General features: G+C 41.2%; 1 protein-coding gene across 1 annotated transcript; it reads right to left on the bottom strand.

Annotated features, from left to right (window-relative positions):
• SULT6B1 (sulfotransferase family 6B member 1) lies at positions 1 to 20709 on the bottom strand. Its single transcript, XM_004029101.5, is given in 8 exon segments — positions 1 to 131; positions 3501 to 3657; positions 7210 to 7304; positions 11525 to 11651; positions 15485 to 15574; positions 19425 to 19507; positions 19510 to 19536; positions 20511 to 20709. Coding segments are annotated over 8 exon segments (909 nt in total).
• Between the last annotated feature and the right edge of the window lie 4753 nt (positions 20710 to 25462).

Here is a 25462-nt window from a genome sequence, read left to right as displayed (position 1 = left end):
TCAACCCTGGCAATATGATTCATACTTCAACTTTGCTCCGAGGGAGGTGCCTGCTAAGCACTCTTTGAATTTTTCATCCATTTCCTGGTTCTGAATTTCACTGAACAAATTTTTCCAATCACCAACTTCACCTACAACACACAAAAAACAGTAGACCCAGATATCTGTTAGAATATTTCTTCATGATTTTACCATTTTCAGTGCAATATTTCACTCTGATATGTTAAAATGGACACATGGAAAAAAGTTTTACACTCTTTATTTAGTTTTTTTCAGACGGTGTCTCGCTCTGTTGCCCAGGCTGGAGTGCCGTGGTGCGATCTTCAAGCAATTCTCCCTGCCTTAGCCTACCAAGTAGCTGGGATTACCGGCGCCCGCCACCACACCCGGCTAATGTATTTTTAGTAGAGATGGGGTTTCGCAATGCTGGCCAGGCTTGTCTCGAACTCCTGACCTCAGGTGATCCGCCCGCGTCGGCCTCCCAAAGTGCTGGGTACAGGCGTGAGCTACCGCGCCCAGCCAAAAGTTTTACACTCTTAAAACCTAATGTGATTTCTGTTGTAAAATTAACAATATCCATTGGGACCCCACCATCCGTGGTGTGGGAGGTGACATGTTTTCTTTACATCACTAGGGGGAGCCATCAGCCTCAGTGATACCCTAACCCTATTCTTCTCCAAACACCTAGAACTTAAAATTCCACTTTTTGAGAATGATATTTTTCTCTGTAAAGTCTCTTAAAGACTTTAAATACCCTTTGAAAGTTAACATTTTATAGCAAGTTTTCGTTAAGACCTCAGATACTGATAATTTTGCAAAAATGTATTATTTTGCCTGAGTTTGGGATGTTTTTTCTTACTGGCTGTTACCAGTAAAGAAAGTTACTTTTTTCTTAAAGATCTTTTGATCATTTAGGTTGAAGTTGTAAGTTCCATATTGCATAGCTATTGAAATGTATGTTAATAAAGAGTTTAATGACATGAAGAAACGCTTACAATATATTAAGGGAATAAAAGAAAACACAAAACTGTTTACAAATGTCATCAGCTATATAAAACGTCACAGAATAAGGGTGGAAGAAAATATGCCAAAAAGTTAAATCTACCTCTGGTGGAAGAAATTTGGATAATTTTAATACTTTTTCACATTTTTCTATGCTTTATGAATTTTCTACAGGGAATAGCATACATTTTTAAAACTATTACTTTATTTACCTTAGAATTGTCCTATTCTAAATAGCACTTAATTAACAATAGATAGAAAGGTTCTATTTCCCACCTCCTTAAAGCTGATTAAACAAGCCATAAAAATGGGGGTTAGTCAAGAATCTAACCAAAGTTAGGTTTACATTCAATGTTCCGCTTACAGTAGATTTTAAAAATGGATTTTCATTTGAAAAAGTACAGTAGAGTCATGTCTAGGCTCATATCCTGACTCCACTGTTTATTAGCTATGTGACAATGGAAAATTAACATTCCTGAGCTTTGATTCCTACATTTAGAAAATTAAGAACTTCAGTGGGTTTTTTGGTTTGTTTGTTTTTGTTTTCTTGTTTTTGTTTTTGTTTTTGTTTGAGACAGAGTCTGGCTCTGTCACCCAGGCTGGAGCGCAGTGGTGCAATCTTGGCTCACTGCAACCTCCACCTCCCAGGTTCAAGCAGTTCTCTGACTCAGCCTCCCAAGTAGCTGGAATTACAGGCGCCCGCCACCACGTCCAGCCCGAGCTAATTTTTATATTTTTGGTAGAGACAGGGTTTCACCATCTTCGCCAGGCTGGTCTTGAACTCCTGATCTCATGATCCACCTGCCTCGGCCTCCCAAAGTGCTGGGATTACAGGCATGAGCCACCGTGTCCGGCCTTAGAACTTCAGTGTTTTTTACAATAAAATTTAATCCCAACAAAATGTTTAATACATGATAGATGCCTGCTGTTAGCTGTTGTTGTCCTTGCTGGTATATGTGCTACCTCTACATCTCATTATTTCATTATATACTCAATGAAAAATAACACTGGCAATCCTTAAGCTATATTATCACACATTTCGACAAGAACTTAGAATACTTTAATGAAATATAGTAAATATCATCCATGTCAGAGAGAGCTAGTTGCCTTTCCCATAGTCATTTTCTTCCTCTTCCTTATGGACAAAACCCTGATTTTAATTGTGTAGTAATATGCCTGGCTTAAAAAAGTCACATTTCCCAGCCACCACTGCAAGGAAAGTGGCCAATGAAATGTAAGAAGTCATTGGCCAGGTGTGGTGGCTCATGCCTGTAATCCCAGCACATTGGGAGGCTGAGAATGGGTGGATCACCTGAGGTCAGGAGTTCAAGACCAGTCTGGCCAACATGGTGAAACCCCATCTCTACTAAAAATACAATAATTATCTGGGCGTGGTAATGGGTGCCTGTAATCCCAGCTACTCAGGAGGCTGAGGCAGGAGAATCACTTGAACCTGTGAGGCGGAGGTTGCCGTGAGCCGAGATCGCACTACCACACTCCAGCCTGGGCGACAGAGCAAGACTGTCTCAAAAAATATATATAAAATAAATAAGAGAGACGAAAAAAAGGAGTCATTGGCCAGGTGCAGTGGCTCACGCCTGTAATCCAGCACTTCGGGAGAGGAGTTTGAGACCAGCCTGGCCAATATGGCAAAACCCTGTCTCTATTAAAAATACAAAAAAATTAGCCAGGCGTGGTGGCGCACACAAGAATCTCTTGAACCCAGGAGGCAGAGGTTGCAGTGAGCCAAGATTGTGCCACTGCATTCCAGCCTGGGCAACACAGCAAGATTCTGTCTCAAAAAAAAAAAAACAAAACAAAAAAACTCACTGATGGGGCTTCCAGGAAAGTTATTTAAAGGGGGCTCACTCAGCTAATACGATTCTGCCCCTTGCCCACTCACTTTCTCCTATCTGAATTTGAACATAATAGTTGAGCTTCAGCTGCTATCTTGTTTTCAGAAGGTGATCATCAGAAAGGACTGTCAACCGCAGAAAGGACCCTAAAAGATGGTATGGGGCGGCCGGGCGTGGTGGCTCACACCTGTAATCCCAGCACTTCGGGAGGCCAAGGCGGGCGGATCACAAGTTCAGGAGATCAAGACCATCCTGGCCAACATGGTAAAACCCTGCCTTTACTAAAAATACAAAAAAATTAACTGGGTGTGGTGGCACTCGCCTGTTAGTCCCAGCTAGTCGGGAGGCTGAGGCAGGAGAATCGCTTGAACCTGGGAGGCAGAGGTTGCAGTGAGCTGAGATTGAGCCACTGCACTCCAGCCTGGGCAACAGAGCGAGACTCCGTCTCAAAACAAACAAATAAACCAAAAAAGATGGTATGGGGCTGCCAGTTACAGCTCTGGAGAGCCTGTGTCCAGACCTCTTATTGAGGCGGAGAAAAATAAAACCCTATCTGGCTTAAGATGAAGTTATTTGGATTACCTGTTGTGTGCAAAGTCAGTCCCTAACTGATAACAATCCCAGAAACCAATGCGACTTTACCTTTGCGGAAAAGGAAGGGGCCGACAGCACCGTGTGTGTCCTGAGACTTCGCACGCATTGCTTGGAAGGTGCTCTGGACTGAGATAGTTTGAATTTGCTCCCCAGTTAGAAAGAATCCCAAGAACTCGGGAATCTGTTTTATTCCAGCAGCCAGATTCTGTAAAAAAATTTTCTTAAAGATAAATTTCTTCCTATGGAAATTGTTCTCTGAGCTGAGACAGACTTTTTAGTCATCAGAGTTATTCAGCCTAACTCCCTAGTTCATCTTATCCCCCCCTTTAAACTTAGAGTACTTTCATCTTCTTATGTAAATATTGAGATATCTCTGTAAGACATTCTGTATTGATTATACTTTGTAGTTTCAACTTATGACTCTTGTTGAACTTACCAGATAATAGTTTTTAGCATGTAAATAATGACAGTAACATTAATTCACAGGTTATAATTTTATCTAGGATGATATCACTGCATTAAAAAGTACCAACTTAGACCAGCAGAAGCAATTAATGTATTCCTATGTGCTCATTTGAATTCTCTTTTTTTCTGAATTCTATTTATAGCTAATGTTTAATTCCATTAAGAAAGTCTAATTTTTAGAATCATAAAAACTTGAAGAATTTTTTTTTTTTTTTTTTTTAGACAGGGTCTTGCTCTGCTGCCCAGACTAGAGTGGTGCAAGGGCACAATCACGGCTCACTGCAGCCTGGACTTCCTGGGCTCCAGCAATCCTCACACCTCAGCCTTCTGAATAGCTGGGACAACAGGTGTATGCCACCACGTCTGGCTAATTCTTGTATTTTTGTAGAGACAGGGTTTCGCCATGTTGCCCAGGCTGCTCTCAGAGTCTTTAATAGACCAGTGCATAATGTGAATCTCCAAGAGAGCAGGCTATAGAATACAGCAGTTCCTAAATCTATTTGAATAACCTCCTCCCAAACCTCAAGAAATATTTATTAACAGCTGGGGCAACACTTGTATTCTATGGTGCACAAGTTTCAGAAACATTATTCTAAACTAGAATTAATATGTTATTTCACATTATATACATGCATCCTATAAACAGAAAGGGTCGATTAAATCTCACTTTTTTTTTTTTTTGAGACGGAGTTTCTCTGTTGTTGTCCAGGGTGGAGCACAGTGGCATGATCTCGGCTCACTGCAACCTCCACCTCCAGGGTTCCAGCAATTCTCCTGCCTCAGCCTCCTGAGTAGCTGGGATTAGAGGTGTGTGCCACCACGCCAGGCTAATTTTTGTATTTTTAGTAGAAACAGGGTTTCACCATGTTGGCCAGGCTGGTCTCGAACTCCTGACCTCAAGTGATCCACCCGCCTTGGCCTCCCAAAGTGCTAGGATTACAGGCGTGAGCCGCCGTGCCTGGCCTAAACCATACATTTGCTTGTTTGTTTGTTTGTTTGTTTGTTTTTGGTTTTTCGTTTGTTTGTTTTTTGAGATGGAGTCTTGCTCTGTGGCCCACGCTGGAGTGCAATGGCACAATATCAGCTCACTGCAACCTCCACCTCCTGGGTTCAAGTGAGTCTCCTGCCTCAGCCTCCTGAGTAGTTGGGATTACAGGCACGCACCACCACACCCAGCTAATTTTTGTATTTTTTGTAGAGACGGGGTTTCACTGTGTTGGTCAGGCTTGTCTCGAACTCCCGACCTCAGGTGATCCACCTGCCTCGGCCTCTCAAAGTGCTGGGATTACAGGCGTGAGCCACCATGCCTGGCCTAAACCACACTTTCTTTTTATAAGAATGTAATGTAAGACTGGTGTTAGAAACCCAATTAAGTTAACGAGCACTTGATACTCCCTTCTCTTTAACATGCTTTCTCCACAGGACTCTGCTTTCCTTCCTACCTCAGTAGCCCCCGCTTCCTGGTCTCCTTTGCTGATTCCTCCTTTTTTCCCCAAACTCTTTAAATTGGTGGGCTCCAAGTTCTTGGTCATCTTCTCTATCTATATACCTAGGTATATATTTCCACGGCTTTAAAGCACGGCTATGTGTCAGTGATGCGCAAATTTTATCTACGGCCCAGAACTCTCTGTACTTACAAGGCCTGTATGCCCAACTGCCTACTTGACTTCTCAATTAGGACGACTAGTAAACATCTCAAATTTAATGTGTCCAAAACCAAACCTCTGATCTCCGCGACAGTCCTTCACCTGCTGCCGTCTCCTACTCAATCGGTGGCAACTCAGCCCTCAATATTATTGGCCAGGCCAATAATATTGGAGGCTTACTTGACTTCTCTCCTTGTCTTGCCACTCTCCCCTCCATCCAATTCAGCAGCAAATCCTGTTGGCCCTCCCTTCAACATATATCCAGAATCCAACCTCTTCTCATCCCTGCATGGCGCATTCTTGGCCTGAGCCACCATCTTCTTTTGCCTGGACTATTGCAGTGCCCTCTTTACAGCCCTCCCAGCATTTGCTTTGCGCCAGTTCATTCTCACACCTAGCCAGAATGATCTTGTTAAAAACACATCTGCTCCAATCACTCCTCTGCTCAAATCCCACGATGGCTTCCCACTTCCCTCAAAGTGAAAGCCAGAGTGAGTGGCATACTCCATCCTACCTCCTTGACTCTTTCCTCATTGGCTGTTCAGCCCTGGTTTATTCCTACTGACCCAGGCACATCTGCTGTCCCTTAATCTCACCAGGACTATCCCAGCTTTTGCTCCAGTTGATTCCCTCTGCCAGAAATGCTCTTCCCCAGTTACCTACTTGGCTCACTCCCACACTTCCCTCGGATCTTTGCTCAAATCACATCCCCTCAGTAAGGTCTCTCCTAATCTTCCTATTCTTTTTTTTTTTTTTTTTTTTTTGATACAGGATCTCACTCTGTCACCCAAGCTGGAGTGTGGTGGCCTAATCATGGTTCACTGCAGCCTCTACCTCTTAGGCTCAAGTGATCCTCCTGTCTCAGCTTCCTGAGTAGCTGGTACTACAAGTGCATGCCTAATTTTTAAAAATGTGCCCAGGGTGGTCTCGAACTCCTGGCCTGAAGTGATCCCCCTGCCTCAGCCTCCCAAAGTGTTGGGATTGTAGGCATGAACCACCACACCAGCCTAAACATCATATTTTACACCGGAATTTGTCCAATCCTTCCCCGTGCCTGGCCCCCCAGCATTTTTAATTTTCCTTCACCAGCTATGATGTTTCTTTTTTTCTCACATACTATATACATTTTAAAAATTATTGTGTTTATTATGTATCATTCTTTCTTTCCACCTTCTCCAACTGGCATGTAAGTTACTACAGGGCAGCGATCTTTGCCTTGTCTGTTCACTGATGTAACACCAGGGCCTAATTGGTGAGCAATCACTCACTAGATATTTGTTACATCAATAAACAATTTTTAAAAAATAACTTGACTGGATAAATTAGTTCACAACCAAGTGTATGTTCAATTAAATCAACTCAGACCTACCTATTTTTTTATTACAAATTTGAACTATCGATCATAAAGGGAAAGTAAAGCAGTCACTTTTAGTAATAAGTTGCTAAGCGTTATTTTATTTCTGTTAAATAAACAACCTAAGCATGTATGCATGGTTTGAATTTTCTTTTCCAGCACTGTACCATATATCTGGAATATTTTAAAAAATTGAACACCATATTTGTTTATACAAACAGACATTATAAGTAAGTGCTCTACGTTGTAGTTTACAATAAATTTTGCTCTAAAATATCAATAATAATCTCACCTCTTTCAGGTCTTCATATAATATGAACTTAACATTGTCGCCATCAAGATGTTTGTTCCAATTGATTGCAAAATCAAAATAGCTTCCCCAAGAAACTAAAAACACAGGGGGGAAGACTTTAAGAAATGTCGAATAACTGAGGTTAAAATGATCATTAACTTATGCTATAAAATATAAACTATACATATGTGTATATGCTCGAGATATCTTTATGATAGTATAAATCCCTGCCACCAAAAAGCTGATAAAAATCAGTCCCATTGTCTAAATTTCTATTTATTTTCTTACCTTTTGGAACATTTTTCATAAATAACCCAAAATTAAGCAAGTTACAAAAATGATTTATAAAAACTATAAGACAATCACGAATATTTAGGTGGATTAAAAAAATTCAGAAATAGTGAATGACACATGAAACCCAACAGAGACAATGCCAGAAAGAAATGATGAAAAAGACATTTTCTAGACCATCGTTGTTCAATAAAAATGTAATGCTAGCCATATATGTAATTTTAAAAAACAAAAGAAACAAATGAAATTAATTTTAATGTTTTACTCCACTTAACCCAGTTTATCAAAAATATTATTCCATCATATAATCAACAAAAATTTGAGTGAAACATTACATTATTTTAATATTCTAAATCTTCAAAAGCCATTGAGTATGAGACATATACTGAGAATCTCAATTTGGATGCTAAATTTTTATTGAAAATACTTGATGTATATTTAGATTTAATAAAGCGTACAGTTTAAAAACTATATTCACATACGCAACTAATTACACTTACTTAAAAGTTTTCCAGTAACTGAATTGTATATCCATTAAAAATTTTGAATTAATTCAGTTTTTTTAAAATGAGAAATTTAGTTCCTTAGCACCAGTCCCATTCAAGTCCCATTTCAAGTGCTCAGTTGTCACATATGGTTAGTGGCTACCACACTGGACAATGCAGATGTAGGCACTGATCATCTGTGCTGTTTACTAGCTCTGTGACTTTGAGCAACTCCTAAAACTCCTTGTACCTTAGATTCCTCAATTGTAAAATGGGGTGTTATGAGGTTTAAATGAATTAACACATGTCAAATGCTAAAAACAGTGCCTGCTTCATAGTAACACGCAATAGCTTTTTTTTTTTTTGAGATGGAGTCTTGCTCTGTCACCCCGGCTGGAGTGCAGTGGTGCAATCTCAGCTCGCTGCAACCTCTGCCTCCCAGTTTCAAGCAATTCTGTCTCAGTCTCCTGAGTAGCTGGGACTACAGGCACACACCACCATGCCTGGCTAACTTTTGTATTTTTGGTAGAGACGAGGTTTCACCATATTGGTCAGGCTGGTCTTGAACTCCTGACTTCAGGTGATCCACCCGCCTCGGCCACCCAAAGTGCTGGGATTACAGGTGTGAGCCACCCCGCTCGGCCTCAATAGCCATTACTATTATTAATAATATCATAATTATTATCATGATCATTGTTATCATGAAACCCTTGCTTTGAGCCAGGCAGTTTCTATGTGTTTTATTTTCTGTCACAAATACCGTAAGTTGCCTACCCAACATCCAATACATCCTCTTTTTTGTTGCTAACCAAACCCTGATTATTTGGGTCTAAGCTGATCATGACAATTCTGTTTCTTGATTTCTTGCCTTCCTCAGAGCTGTAATTGGCCACATGAAATGGTTCTGCCCAGTGAGACACAAGCAAGAGTCTGCTGGAAGGTTTCTGGCAAAACTATTGCTGTGTGGAGCTAAGGAACACATTCGGCTACTGCTATCCTTCCTCCTTTTTCATGACCTAAAGGTGATGATTGGAAGGATAGTAGCCAATTTCAGGGTGTATTGCAAAAAGTATGAGAGAGAGGCCAAGGGAATACCAGAGGTGCAGGCCAGAGATCCCAGGAACCACCTACGTACCTTCAGACTTCCTGTTAAATGAGAAAAACAAACCTCTCCAAGGATGGATAGGGAAACAGATATTCCCTAAAATGCATTGTCCCACTGATGACAAGTTTCTCATCATCATTTGCAACAACACGGAGGGAGGACATTATGTTAACCAAAATAAGCTAGACACAAAAAGAAAAATACGAAGCCTAGGCAATATAGTGAGGCCCCATCTCTATAAAAAGAAAAAAAAATCAGCTGCGCATGGTGGTAAGTGCCTGTGGTCCCAGCTACTTAGGAGGCTGAGGATCACGTGAGCCCAGGAGGTCAAGGCTGCAGTGAGCCTCGCCGCTGCACTCCAGCCTAGGTGACAGAGGGAAATCTTGTCTCAAAAAAAAAAAAAAAAAAAAGAAAGAAAGAAAGAAAAAAAGAGGAGAAGAATACAGCATGTTTTCACTTATATGTGGAATCTTTACAAAGTCAGATACATAATAGAGAGTAGGATGGTGGTTACAGGGATGGGGAAGGGCAGAAAATAGGGAGACATAAGTCAAAAGGTACAAATTTGTTATGTAGTTATGAATTATTCAGTTATAAGTATCTTGAGATCTAATGTACAGCATGAGGATGACAGTTAATGATGACAGTTAATGATTTTATACCATATAATATTCGTTAAAAGAGTAGATTTTAGGTGCTCTTAGTAAACACAAAACAGGTAATTGTGTGACATGATAGATACGTTAATTTGCTTGATTGTATTAATCATTTCATTGTGTATACGGTGAAACATCATTTTGTTGTACACCTTAAATATATACAACAAAAATAAATACATTTTTAAAAAAGTAGCCCTCTTAGAGTGAACTGACAACAGCTTCTCCTCCAGGGTCATTGGGCTTTAATATCCCATCTATTACACCGTAGAGACTCAAAAGAGCCACTAAAAAAAGGAATCAGTTACTGGTCTCTGGCCACTATACTCATGGATGTAGAGTCACTGCCACTTACAAGCATTGGCAAGTGATTTAACTTTTTTTCTGAGACGGAGTTTCTCACTCTTGTTGCCCAGGCTGGAGTGCAATGGTGCCATATCTACTCACTGAAACCTCTGCCTCCTGGATTCAAACAATTCTCCTGCATCAGCCTCCCAAGTAGCTGAGATTACAGGCATGAGACACCATGCCTGGCTAATTTTGTATTTTTATTTCTTTATTTTTTATTTTATTTTATTTTATTTTTTGAGTTGGAGTTTTGCTCTGTCACCCAGGCTGGAGTGCAGTTGATCAATCTCGGCTCACTGCAACCTCCGCCTCCTGTTCATGCAAGTCTTCTGCCTCAGCCTACTGAGTAGCTGGGATTACAGGCATGCAACACCACACCTGGCTAATTTTTGTGTTTTTAGTAGAGACGGGGTTTTGCCATGTTGGCCAGACTGGTCTCAAACTCCTAACCTCGAGTCATCCGCCCGCCTCGGCCTCCCAAAGTGCTGGAACTACGGGCATGAGCTACTGTGCCTGTCTGATTTATATTTTGATTAGTTTCCTCATCTGTACAATAGAGCTAATACCACCTTACTCATAGTTTGTTATAAATCTTAAATAAAATAATGCATAGACGACCCCTACTTTAGCACCTGGAGCATTAATAGACACTTAGAGTTATCAATAAACCAGAGACAAAATATCAACATGTTTAACAAAAACTTATTTCTGACAAAAACTTATTTTCTTTCTAGCAAACAAATGTCTTAGGTATAGTAGCTCGGTGTCATGGTTTTGTAAAAAATATTTTTTGTTTTTATCAGTGTTACATAGTGACAAGGAAGTTCACTACAAATGGTTTTCTACATCACTCACTGTTAAAGCTCTCTTTGTCCCATGTCTTTTCTGTAGCCACTCTGTACTCATAGTCAGCATAAGACTTGTCCAAATTAGTTTTTTTGTTTGTTTGTTTGAGACAGAGTCTCGCTTTGCCAAGCTGGAGTGCAGTGGCGCCATCTCAGCTCACTGCAACCCCTGCCTTCTGGGTACAAGCAATTTTCCTGCTTCAGCTTCCCGAGTAGCTGGGACTACAGGTGCGTGCCACCACGCCTGGCTAATTTTTTTGTATTTTTAGTAGAGATGGGGTTTCACCGTGTTAGCCAGGACGGTCTTGATCTCCTGACCTTGTGATCTGCCCGCCTCGGCCTCCCAAAGTGCTGGGATTACAGGCGTGAGCCACCACACCTGGCCCCAAATTCGTTTTTAAAACAGCAATGCATTTAATTGTTGGATGGACAGAACTAATGGTGCTATAACAGTTCATTTAAATGTAACTTTTTGGTTCCCAGATCTACCTAAATCTTCTTCCTTTACCCTAAAACACATTTGGGTTTTCACATTTGTGTGGTCATCTGTTCAAGTAAGAATAATTCTTTTACCAACAGCCATACCTTGTCCTTTCATGAACTGTCTGAACAATTCATCCCAAGAGCCATAGCTTGGAATATCGGGGACATCGTTGTGGAAATGGAAAAAAGATACTGCCGTATCTGTAGGGTTTCGAAATATCACCAATATCTAGGGAGCAAAAATTGAGTTAATTTATTTGGGTCTATGTTTTGAAATTTGGAAAATTGAAAGGGTGAGCAATATCATCGTGTCCACTTATATATTACATAATTGTGTTAATATATAGAGAAAGAATGACAGTAGGAAACTGAGGAACAGGAGGTGGCTGATGGGGAAATCTGGGGAAAGGAGAGAAAGAAGAAGAAAAAGATTGATATTGTTGCAGAGGATTCTTGCAAATGAATTTAGGCAATAAGATGCATAGAAGATGTAAAAAGGAAAAAAAGACCAAGCTCACTAGAATAATCACAAGAGTATGACCTGAAAGCTTAAACCCTCAAATAAAAATTGCAAATAATGTTAAGGACGACAAAAATAATGTTTTAGAGTTGGTAGGAGAAGATTAAAGAATGGCAAAGCCCACTCTCTGGGTATGATGTTTATGGGTGAGTAGATGACGCAGAACATCTGAATTCCTATATCTGTCTTCTTTGATGAGGAAAGTGTTCCTTTGGATGAGTAGCATGAAATAAACATCGTAAAGAACAAACTGAAACCCCAGAGAACTAAAAGATCACAGAGGATCACGCGTCTGCTCTGAGTTCAGCCTTCTGGCCTGAAGCCTTCTATTTCAAGTACTGAGGAAACTGGAGGACACATGATCCAGCATGTTCCTGAATTCCGAGGAATCTGAAAACATTGGAGGCCAGACAACTAGAACAGGCAGAAGTCATTTCATTTTCAGAAAGGGGAAAGATGTGGATTTTGCAAAGTGCAGATTTGCGATATTCACTTTCATTTGGGAGAAGTCTAGAATTGACTAAAAACAAGATTTGGGGCCACATAAAAGAGGAAACTGTAACCAACAGGGGGCAACATGGGCCCTCTAAGAACAAGTCAGCTAACACCTGGATTTTTTCAACATGGTTTTAGATTAGTAGGTGGAGTAGCTTATGATTTCTCCTACAGAAAAAGTAAGAATGTAAGCCAGAATCAGGAGCAGTTAGGCATATGAAACTGACTGGGGGCGGGGCATGGTGGCTTATGCCTGTTATCCCAGCACTTTGTGAGGCTGAGGCAGGTGGATCACTTGAGATCAGGAGTTCGAGACCAGCCTGGCCAGCATGGGGAAACCCTGCCGCTACTAAAAATACAAAAATTAGCCAGGCGCAGTGTTGTGCACCTGTAGTCTCAGCTACTCGGGAGGCTGAGGCAGGAGAATTGGTTGAACCTAGGAGACGGAGGTTGTCATGAGCCGAGATCGTGCCATTTCACTGCATCCTGGGCAACAGAGCAAGACTCCATCTCAACAATAACAACAATAACAAAACTGACTGGGTATAAATACTTAATTAACTAATGTAAACCTGCTGGGAGGCTTTTAATAAGCCCTTCCACTCTCTTGGCTGGGTAATAGTTAATGTTTTAATGAATCATTTAGGTAAAGATATAGAAGCTGTATTTACCAAATTTGTAAATAACATGAAAGTGGGAGGGAATCAGGATCTCAAAATACCTTGTCTGCCTAAAGAATTTAACTAACACCAACAGGATAAAATTGAGTAGAGATCAATGGGTCGGGGTCTTGTCTTGTGCTTAGATCTAACACTCATCCCTCCCCCTAGTCCAAATATAGTAGATTCTTGCCATTTGAGGGCTTTATATTTGAGGCTTTAACTACCACTCAGTTGCCCTGGCTTGTAGCAATCTGTAAGTTTACAAAGACATAAATTTGAATTTGAGGGCTAATTGGCTGGAGTATGAACAAATTCCCCACATCAACGTCTTACCTCCCTGCTGTTGCTCTTGTTTTTTGTTGTTTTTCAGACCGGGTCTGACTCTGTTACCCAGGCTGGAGTGCAGTAGCGCAATCTCACTCACTGCATCCTCTGCCTCCTGGGCTCAAGCAATCCTCCACCTCAGCCTCCCAAGTAGCTGGGACCACAGCGGTGCACCACCATGCCCGGCTAATTTTTGTATTTTTTGTAGAGACGGTGGTCTCACTATGTTGCCAAGGCTGGTCTTGAACTCCTGGGCTCAAGTGATCCTCCTGCCTCGGCCTCCCAAAGTGCTGGGATTACAGACGTGAGCCACTCCATCCAGCCCGTTGCTCTTTTCTTGCCCTTGTATTCTTACAAATGTGAAACTCTGTTCAAAAGCCTGCGTGCCCCAAGTCCAACGCTTTATAAATTACTTCAGCTCTATTTATTATAGAGACACTAAGGAAAAATGTGTTAACTGCATTCAGCGGGGGAAATTATGTGTTAAAATGGTATTTCAGACTTTATACATTCGCGATATAAGGAAAAACTGTTTAACAGAGCTATTCAAAGCTGGCTTAGGGGATACTGGAGATCTTTATCATTGGAGGTGCTGAATCATGGTCCAGCTGCTTAGTGGAATTCAAACACTCAATGGGAATTAGCGTAGATGACCTTTAAGATATTTTCCCATTTTAAGCTACTAGGATTCTTGTATCACAGCCACAAAGCTGCTCATTCTAAACCTCCACTTCCCTAAGGTTTGCTTTCCTACTCTTCCTCTCTTATTTTGCTTCCCCTCCTGCCTCTTACCATTGAAATTGTAGTTATCTTAACAGTTTTCCTGTTTTGCCTTTCTTTGCTCTTACCTCACTATTCTCCCATTCTTCTTGCTAGCATTCGGCAGAAGTTAAATTTTTTTTTTTTTTTTGAGACAAGATCTCGCTCTGCCGCCCAGGCTGGAGAGCAGTGGCAAGATTTTGGCTCACTGCAACCTCCGCCTCTCAGCTTCAAGCGATTCTCCTGCCTCAGGCTCCCAAGTAGCTGAGATTACAGGCACGTGCTATCACACCTGGCTATTTTTAGTAGGTTGGTGCAAAAATTGGGGTTTTTGCCATTAAAAGTAATTCAAAAAACACAATTACTTTTGCACCAACCTAATTTTTTTTGTAGAGATGTGGTTTCACCATGTTGGCCAGGCTGGTCTCGAACTACTGACTTCAAGTGATCTGCCCACCTCGGCCTCTCAAAGTGCTGGGATTACAAGTGTGAGTCACCGCACCCTGCAGGGAGTTTAAATAAATCTTGATTGTAACTAATTCAAATCATTTTCTTCTGAGACAGAAAAAAGGCACCAAGAAATAAGGAATGGAGGGGAGACCAGGAGACAGGAAACAGAAAGGGTTGGGTAAAAACTAGTAATTACAAGAAATATATCAATACTGATTAATAAAACAACATTTTTAAACAAATGATAAGAACAGCCAAAGCACATATACTTCTGTATGCATGCTGTGAAGTTCGTTACTACATGTGAAATTCAAAAATAAAATAGTTTTAGCGAGGCATGGTGGCCCATGCCTGTAATCTCACCACTTTGGGAGGCCTTGGTGGCAGAAGGATCTCTTGAGGTCAGGAGTTCGAGACCAGCCTGGGCAACATAGTGAGATGCTGTCTCTATAAAAATTTTAAATATATTTGAAAAAATAGTTTTAGGCCTCAGGTAAATAGTGCTCACCAGAAAGAAAGGAACAATTTTTTTCTCATTTTACTAAATTGTGTTTTTTGCGTGTGCATGAAACACTAAATATTCTATCAGGATTCAGAAAATTATTCACTGTTAAACGGATTATAAAATACATTTTATTCTATGCATATGTTTTATTTCCTTGTCGAAAATGCATTTGACTTGACTGCAACTATAGCAAATATATGTCAAGAAAGAAACAAAAACAAAAAAACTAAATGTCACACTTCATTTATTAAGCTTCTATGAGGAGCAACAAACTCATGATCTACTTCCAAAAACTAATATCTATACATAGAAATTTCAAAGAATTATCAGTAGGAAAGGACACTCACCTTGGCTTTATTCTTGAAGATAGACCCAGGTAATTTGTCATAGTGGAGGTGAGTTGCCAAAATCCTTGGTGATGGAAAGCCTTTCATTCTCTTAAAAATATACACAAAAAGGTGAAAATGTGCACGTGTGTGCGTGTGTGTGTGTGTGTTGAATCACTCCTAGGTTTGGTATCTAAGTGATAGTTTCTAGCACTACTGTGACTGTATCTTCTCCTCCTCCTCCAATTTTTCTTTTTTTGAAACAGAGTCTCACTCTGTTGCCCAGGCTGTAGTGTTGTGGTGCGATCTCAGCTCACTGCAACTTCTGCCTCCCGGGTTCAAGCAATTCTCCTTTCTCAGCCTCCCGAGTAGCTGGGTTTACAGGTCTCTACCACCATGCCCAGTTAATTTTTGTATTTTTAATAAAGACAGGGTTTCACCATGTTGGCCAGGCTGGTCTGAAACTCCTGACCTCGGGTAATCTGCTCGCCTCAGCCTCCCAAAGTGCTGGGATTACAGGCGTGAGCCACCGCACCTGGCCAATTTTTCTTTATTTCTGTTTTCTTACTTTGTGGAGATGAGGAATGAAGAATCATAAATAAACAAATAATTAAAATATTCTTGAATTTCTTTTTTGTACCCTGCTTACCATTTCCCAATCATTTTTGTAATTTTTTTAAAAATTACCTTTTCCTACAATCATATCAAATCCATTTTGTTCAAGAGAACTCATAATCTGAAATACACACTTTCACTTAATTTGATTCTCTTCTATATTCAAGGTCTTTAACAGAAATAGTCAAGTCTTTCCACAGTTCCTGCGAATCCATTTTTAACATCTAAATCTTTCTGTTTAACCAGCTAAAACTCTAGGCAATAAAATATCTCAATGGAACCTGAAAGTACAGAGTTACTTAAATGTCCGAGAAATGTTTTACGAGAGAAATTCTTGTCAGTATATGGACAAAGGTGATTGATTCTTTTTCTGTAATCTATTTCTATAGATACTTTTGAAGATAAAATTATCTATTTAATCTGCCAGGATTAAGGGTTTTCACTTACAATCAGACCATTAGTATATGTTATGCAGGGAAGTAAGGCTTCAAGTTTTTAGTCCCACATCTGTAGAGGTCACTTACTGCTTGGTTGCAGCTACAATATAATATAAGTGATAAAAGGATATTCAGATGTTTGTAGCCAATTGTTCTGTAAAAACTTAGTGGAGGCTGGGCATCCTGCCCAATATGGTGAAACCCCGTCTCTACTAAAAATACAAAAAATTAGCTGTGTGTGGTGGTGCACACCTGTAGTCTCAGCTACTCAGGAGGCTGAGGCAGGAGAATCACTTGAACACAGGAGGCGGACGTTGCGGTGAGCTGAGATCGTGCCACTGCACTCCAGCCTGAGCGACAGAGTGAGACTCCGTTTAAAAAAAAAAAAAAAAAAAAAAAAACAAAACTTAGTGGAGATCTCAACTCAAGCAAGGGGGCAAAAAATGAAATTTTAAAAATAAAATGCACTTTAAATCAATGATATGGATCCAAGTGGTGACTAGCAGTGTAAAATCTGATTTACATCAAATGGTACTTTTAAACATTTGAAGCATTTTCATACTCATTCACAACAATCCTCTTAGGTAGATATCGTAACCCCCATTTTAGAGATTAAGAACAGGCTTTGAGGTTTTAAGCACTTTGTGCAAAATCGCACAGGTGGTTATTTTCAGATTAAGTTATAGACTGTGGTTTCCATGAAACTGCATGGCCAAAAATCATGTACAGACACATGAGAAATGGTAACGTTACTAAAAGGATTAGAAAAGCACCCAAGGGAAAAATGGAAGTCAACTGTAACTAAATTAGATAGCTACATAATATATAATACTATGTTCACTAAAATGTGTAATATAGCCCAAATGTGAGCAAAGACTAGATACCTTATTTAAGGAAAAATATGTACTCCAGAAAAGTTCTCTGTAAAGCAAATAATTGTTAAGTGAAGTTCATTTCACTGATTTCCATTTAAAATTAAAGGGCATATTGGCCAGGCGCGGTGGCTCATGCCTGTAATCCCAGCACTTTGGGAGGCAGAGGAGGGTGGATCACTTGAGGTCAGGAGTTTGAGAGTAGCCTGTCCAACATGACGAAACCCCGTCTCTACTAAAAATACAAAACATTAGCCAGGCATGATGGCGCACACCTATAATCCCAGCTACTCGGGAGGCTGAGGCAGGAGAATTGCTTGAACCCAGGAGGTGAAGGTTGCAGTGAGCCGAGATCGCACCACTGCACTCCAGCCTGGGTGACAGAGTGAGACTCCATTTCCAAAAAAAAAAAAAAAAAAAAAAAAACAGAGAGAGAGAAATTGAAATCTGGATAAATGTTGGCATCAAAGGTGATGTTAAGCACTCTCCTTAGAAAAAGGTTATGCAAAGGCCTGGACAGGAGAAGTCTATGGGGCTTTTCCTTTTTTTCCTACCTAGGTCAAAGCTTCTTACTGCCCCTGTTGGTCCATCCTATGTTCCTGGGCCTGTCTCGGCTGAGCCTTCATCAGGTTGGCTTTGGTACAGTTGACCCTCCCTGCTCCTTTGTTGCCAACCAAATCCAGGACTCGGCACTTACCTCCAAAACACCCTCCTCTGAGTCCCTTTACCATGTATTTTTCTGCTACTTTGACCTAATCCATGGAAATGGGCTTCCTTCCATCTAGGTTCCAACTTTCAAGTTTGTATTTGTCATCATGCCAGTGTCTCAGTCACCTTCCAGAAGCTGTTCCCTAAGTCCCAATCCAGTGGCTTTATGTTAGTAGCTGAGTTCTGTCTGCCTTTTGGGAATCTTGGTGGTGAACACTGCTGAAAGTTTTACTGAGACTGTGGTTCCCCCTTGAATACAGCCTTCCCTTCCCCGCTGCATTCTGGTGTGTCTAGGAGTGGGGAGAGGCTGTCTTCCATGTCCTTTTTCTGTCCAAGCCCTGAAGTCCTGAGGTAGACCCTCCTCCCACTCCTTTCTTGCCTTCCCTGGGCAGGGAGTAGAACATCCTATCTCACATCCAAGACCCAGTTGGTTGTATTGGGAAGGTAAGTAATAACAGCTAGGGTGACCTGTTATCCCCTTCACACACATCAGTGGCGTACTCTCTTAGCTAATGCTCGATTCCTTCCCATCCCTTACACACAGGTGAATCATAACTGAGATAGGGAAATCAAAAATCATGTCTGGCTGGGTGCGGTGGCTCGTGCCAGTAATCTCAGCACTTTGGGAGGCCAAGGTGGGAGGATCACTTGAGCCCAGGAGTTCATGACCAGCCTGAGCAACGAAATGAAACCCTGTCTCTACAAAAAAAATTTAAAAAAATTAACCAGGTGTACTGGCACGTGCCTGCAGTCCCAACTACTCAGGAGGGTGAAGCAGGAGGATCGCTTGAGCCCAGGAGGTCGAGGCTGCAGTGAGCCATGATCACACCACTGCACTGCAGCCTGGGCAATGAAGTGAGACTCCATTTCAAATAAAAATCATGGTTTACTAGGAAAAGACTGGTGATTCCTACTACCATCCTGCACAGGTCCATGTCTTCAGAGATGAGGCTTTTCTGTTCATTTCCTGAGGTTTCTCAGCTTACTTTTCCCCTACTTAAAATAAAAAGAACAAAAACAGCCTGGCTATACAGTATAGTTGTTAAAAGCTCAAACTAGAAAACTTGGGTTCAAATCTTGGCTCTATCATTTATTAGTCCCTTGACCTTGGGCAAGTCCCTAGCATTTCTATCTTTTGTGAAATGGTAATAAGACTATTTTGCAGAAAATGAGATGTTACCTGAACAGTGCTGAGGATATGGTAAGCACACAGTAAATTGTGGTAATTATTAGCATTGCACTTTCCAAACTGAAAACTAAAGAATCTCCAAACCGGAAGAAATCTTTCTATGATAATTTGCTGTAAGGTTAAAGGCTGGTTGTACTAACCTGATATTTTTCTGAATCCCCACATTCAAGAACTGGGAATTCTGGATATTTATACTTTTTTTTAGAAACAGCATATATTAATTACTGACAATGTGGAGAATCCAGTTTGAACCTATCAGAAAAATCAGAGAATAGAAACTCATTACGGAGTCTTGATATAACAAAAGGACGTGACTTTAGCATATACGTGATAAAAATTAAAATCTACAACCATTCCCTGATGTGTATATTTAGTTCTTCTGTGTTTGAAATAACTTGGGCTATGGAAAGAAATGGTTTGATTGAAAACAGCATTTACCTATAATTAGTATAAAATTCAACTGAGAACAGATGGCTCCTTTAACAAGGGACAATGCTTCATTTTGAATCTAGAATATGTTTCTTATAGAACAATGTTATGTTATAGAAATAGTTTATTATAAGTTGTATATATTATTTTACATTAAATTAATATGTATTTTCTACAGGAATCTATAATTTTGATTTTATGAAAACACAGCATCAGTTAAGAAAAAAAGATATTAAATGAGGTTGGCTTTAGTAAACAACAGTAGAAAGAATCAAAAGGAGATGGTAGAAAGCAGGATCATCTAGATTCTTCATGTCTTATTTTCCGTTGATGAAGGATCTTTGTAAAAGTGATTTGAGAAACTGATGGAGCAATATTTGATCCTGAAAAATAATTTATAACATGGAAATCATCATGTAAATTATAGAAGTGGCTGTGCTTTTGTCCAGCCGGAAATCAAGACAAAATCACTGCTACTGTCACTGTTCCTTGCCAACTGGACTTTCCCACATTCATGCTCCTCCCTTCCAGGCCCGTCATCCACCCCCTTCTGCCCTCCATCTTCCATCATGGCCTTTCCGCACAGAGCTCTTCCTTCAGACACTGGAGTTTTTTAATCTAGCAGTTCTATTTACTGATTTTACAACCTACGTACTTAACCACGGTGGCCCTCCTCCTCACTGATGCTCAGACAGATTCCTGCAATGAGGAACCGCCTTCATCCCACCTTTGTCTCATACCCTCCCCAACCTACTCACTATGAGAAGTGTACTTGTAGGAAACGACTTGTCATTTACCGCACTTTGGATAAGATGCTAGCACGATGTCATCATGTCTGGCTTCGAAGGTGTCCAGCGCTTGGAAAGTTTCTGAGGTGCACATGGTGATGGGGTAAGCAATCCCCTGATAGGTGAAAAATAAATGAGAAAGTGCAGTTTCTTTTGATTTTTCTAAAGCTTTGTCAATGTATTCAGTAAATTTGGATTTATCAGCCATGGTGGCTCCCTGTAAAAGAACCTGCTCTGTGGCTGTTTAGGGGGAGTGATTGCTTTTAATGGAGTTGGGCAGGGGCTGGAATAAAGGGATCCTCCCAGTCACATGAAAAAGAAATCACTTAATTCTGATCCACCCCTCCCTCACTTTTGCATATCCTCCTGGGAAAAGCTAAACCACAGGTGCAAAACAGGCTGAGGATCAGGGAATGTTACCGCAAGGGCTGATTACATGACCATTTAGGCAACCTGCCCAGTGAAAGTAAGAATGGAATATCCTAATAGAAGAAAATATATATTAAATATCTGACAAATAGGTATTTAATCAGGCATACGATTTTTCTATTAGAAATTCACAGAATGAAACCTCAGTTCTCTTCTGGGTTGATAGATTTCCACAACATATCCTCAGTGGTGTGAAAGGAAGCAATGGGATTGTGAGGTAATTTGGTGGGGTGGAAAAGAGACCAGATTTGGGGGCAGTCTTAGGCACTCTCATTTACTGGCTCAATAGATACACAAGTCTAAAGACCTGAGTTTGAACCTTGACTCTACCATTTACTAGTTGTGTTACTCTGAGCTAATGATAACATATCTCTAAAAGTTTATGTAAAATTGTTAACAGTGGAAATGTATCTGAGTTACCCCATATGGGTCTGCTGTAACCTCAATTCTTGCCTCCTCAGAAGAAAGAATTGACTGAGGATGAAAGGCAGAAAAAGAGACTGAGGCAAGTTTCAGAGCAGGAGTGGAAGTTTATTAAAAGCTTTAGAGCAGGAAAGAAAGAAAAGCACACTTAGAAGAGACTCAAGTGGGTGACTTCAAGTAGAAGTGCAATGTTTAACCTTGATGCTAGGCCTTCATAGGCTGGCCCACTTCCAGCATCTCACACCACTTTCCCATGATTCTTCCTTTAGGGTGGGCTGCCCTCCTTACCCCAGGGAAGTAAGCATGTGCAGTGTGTTTAGGAAGCTGTACACATGCCCATCTGAGGCTTTCTTCCCTTTTCTAGTGTAGTGCCCCCAGAAGGTCATACTATGTCATTGTGTCTCTTAATGCGTGTGCGGGGAAGGTGCTTCTCCCTGGGACACTTCCTACGGTACGATCTTTCTCTAGCAGCCACTCTCCCCTTTTTCCTTTGGGTAAGTTGGCCCACACTTCCCATCTCCCAGCAGCTTGGTGTGGCCCTGTGGCTAAAACAGTAAGTTGATGGCTCTCCAATTTTCTTTAGTGCCTTCCCCATACCTGGAAGGCAGATACTGTGTTGGCAAGCCAGATTTGCTAATTCGGAGGAAAGCAGCACTCCAGTGGGTGGCAGACTAACAAGACAGAGGAAACCGGCTCACCCGATGGCCTTGAGAAAGAGAGCCACCCTCCCATGACTCACACTGTGTAACAGGCCTCGTTCTGACCTGTATGTGAAAGAGCATAATTGTTCGTGTTGTTTGAGCCACTGAATTATTGGAGTCTCAACAATTACAATTGTAATTACTCAAAAGTTATAGCAGTTTAGCCTATATCCTATCTGGTACATTTTCTGGGTCATAATTTACTCTTTGGCCTCTTGATAAGTCAAATATCTATAAACGTAGACTGTATATTTCTTCTTATTTCTCTCCCATTCTCTTCCCTACATCTTTCTTCTTATGCTTCTTCCATTTTTCTAAGAAGGTAATTTTTTTCACTGTATTTACCTTTCTCTTAACCAATGTTAACCAGTGAAGAAGATGACTTCTAGTTATTCTTAGTTACCAAGCTGTACTGTCATTCATGTATCAGTTAAAAGGGTAGCTAACATTATTGAGTACTTGCATGTACCACATCCCCTTCCAAATTGCTAAGATTACAGGAATGATGTGATGTAATTTCCTAACAGTCTTATGAAATGGGTGTTGCTTTGCTACTTTTTGCAGTTAGGTTAATTGAGGCCACAGAGCTAAGTGGCTTCTAGAAGATGAGAGGTGAGGGTTGGTGGGAGGAAAAGCAGGTTTTAATCGGAAAGCCAGCAAACAGAGAAGATGGTGAACCAGTGTTCTAAAGTACCACCTTAAATTTTAAAATTGACCATAGGGTTTTTAAGGGGGAAATGTATGGGAGACATTTGGGAGTGGTACAGGATGCAGGGTCTGTATGTCTTGTTTCAGTGGATATCTTGGGTAATTGCCTGTTTGGAGGTCTGGTTGGCATTATCTTGATTTCAGCCCAATGGTAGTGGAGAAAATGTTTGCGACTCCCCCTAAGCACAAGGATTCTGTAGTTGGGGCTCTGCACTTGGTTTGTTTCAAGATTAGCTTCTGGAATTTTTTAACCAAGAAAACAATTAGATAAACATGCATTGCCAGAGGGGAAGGTCTAGAGAGGGAAGGAATGAAGGGGTAAGAGGGGAGGGAAAGAAAGTGAGTGATTAAAAGATATTTTAAAAGCTGGGGTTCCTGGTTACAATTGCAGAGTCAGGATTTGGAGGGGCTAGGATTGGAACGCAGGCAGTACAGCTAAGTCCAGGCAGAAAGACACTTACAATGAGATCTCAGAGGGCATAGGTTTAATTGTTAGTACCAGTGAATTCTTTGGTTCTTCTTTACCTGCTATGAGAAACAAGGCCATGGCATTTTTCACTGCCAAAAAAAAAAAAAAAAAAAAAAAAATCTTATTTTCTGAGGAGAGAGATTTTTAGGACCACAAGGGCAATAAATTTCCTGGGTTCTAGTGATGCAGGATGGCACATCCCCACCTGGGCCTGGCTCAGCCTGGTGCCCCAGCCTGCCTATGTTACAGCTCATTCAGTCCCCTGCCTACTCAGGCCCATAGGCTCCACGGCTGGCCCAGCCTGGCTGCTGCTTTCCATTGTGTGGGTTGGCTGCAGGCACTAGCAGCAGGCAGAGGGTCACAGTGTTACAGCCTTTTTTGTACCCACATTTGGCGGATCGCAAGTTCTTGTCCCGCATCCAAGAAGAATGAGGTTATGCTGAAAACCGAAGAGTGAGAAGGGCAGAGAAGAGTTTTACTGAGCAATGGAACAGCTATCAGCAGAGATGGGAATCAAAGAGCGTGGTCTGCCACCCTAAGGCAGGTAGCCCCCTTAGCCTGAAGATGGGTACGAAAAAAGCTGTAATACTGTATCCCCCACCCTACACTGGTGTAGGGCAGCCACCCCACATGAAGGAAGGAGTGACAGGGCCAGGCCAGCCCAGGAGCAGCAGCAGGGAGTGGAGCAATGGGACTAAAAGAGCTGTTAGCATGCTGTAACACCTGCTCTGGGGATTGGGGTTGCTGGCATCCCTGTTTGGGTGTCACCATGTTCCCCTCATCCCGACACCATTGCCCAAGGTGGAAGCAGGTCGTGGCATGGCCGGCCCAGCAGCAGGCTGAGTGTGGATCCCACCGCAAGCACTGGATCTAGGTGGGAGTGCAAGCAAGTGCAGCTGGTTGGGCTGGGTGCCTCCTGCAGTGAACCCAGGGCCTGGGCAGGGGTGTTGCTGGCCTTAGAGGTTTCTGGCTGGTTAAGCAGCCAAGAAAAAACCTGCATCACTAAAACATTTTATTTAATAACAGCATTTTGGGGCAAATACTATATTCAATATATATATCAATTGTAAGATGCATTCCTATTTCTGAAATGTAAACATATGTAAACATATGGAAACAAGTACATCTTGGAATTGAGGAAATTCTATATGTCAACAGAAAGTGAGAGGCAGGTGGTGGATGTGTGTCAGTAGTTTTTAATCTCCATTTTACAGAGGGGAAAGAACTGACCAGAGAGGGTTCCTAGCTAGGCACAGGTATCCGGGTTTCATTATGTAGGTGAATATTTATTTTTTAAAGAAGCAGTATGTGAAAAGGTAAAATCAGAATATCTGAATATCTTAGTATTTTTATATTTCTATATATCACTCCCACTTGAAGGCCTTCTTGCCTTATATAATAATGTGATGATATTAGCTGTGGTTGCAAAGGTGTATTTAAGAATTTCCCTCCCCAAAAATAAAAGAGGAACAGGACTGAACTCCTTGCCAATCTGCTTAGTGGGATTATCCCTTACATTACAAAAAGTCTTTGTTTCCCTCTGGTCAGGTAGAATTTAAGACATTGATTCAAACATGGTTGTTGTTTGCTTGCTTCTTAGTGAGTAAAAAACTTAAAAAGACAATGGGTTGGATCTTGTTCTGACACTAATGCCTGTAATTATAGGAGGATTTAGGAGGCTCTTTGGGATTGGTAATGTGAACTCTGATTCTTAGTTTGCCTAGGCTTAGATCAACCTGTTAACCTTACAGTTCTACATACTCAACTCTGAGTTGTCTGGCAAGCATAATGGAGGGAGGATACCAGCCATGAATAATTACAGAATAACCTGTATCGTGTGATATGTTTGCACTGTCATACATATGAGTCCAGGTGGGTCTCATGTTATATGAAGTCCTAGCTTCCTTCAGCTCCTTGTGTCTTACCCATATTGGAGATAAATTACTGCAGACCTATCAGGCTTTGCCAGCTGTGGCCTGGCTCATGCCCCAGAGGCAGCTGCATGGGAGGCTTATTTAAAGTTTCTTTCTGCCTGGGTGTGGTGGCTCACACCTATAATACCAGCACTTTGGGAGGCTGAGGCAGGCGGATTGCTTGAGCTCAGGAGTTTGAGATCAGCCTGGCCAACAAGGTGAAACTCTGTCTCTACTCAAAAAAAAAAAAAAAAAAAAAAATTGCCAGGTGTGGCGGTGCGTGCCTGTAGTCCCAACTGCTCAGGAGGCTGAGGCAGG

Source organism: Gorilla gorilla, chromosome 12, assembly GCF_029281585.2.
Source record: "Gorilla gorilla gorilla isolate KB3781 chromosome 12, NHGRI_mGorGor1-v2.1_pri, whole genome shotgun sequence".
NCBI lineage: Eukaryota > Metazoa > Chordata > Mammalia > Primates > Hominidae > Gorilla > Gorilla gorilla.
Note: the sequence above shows the minus strand (reverse complement) of the source record. Positions and strands in the feature narration are given on the sequence as shown.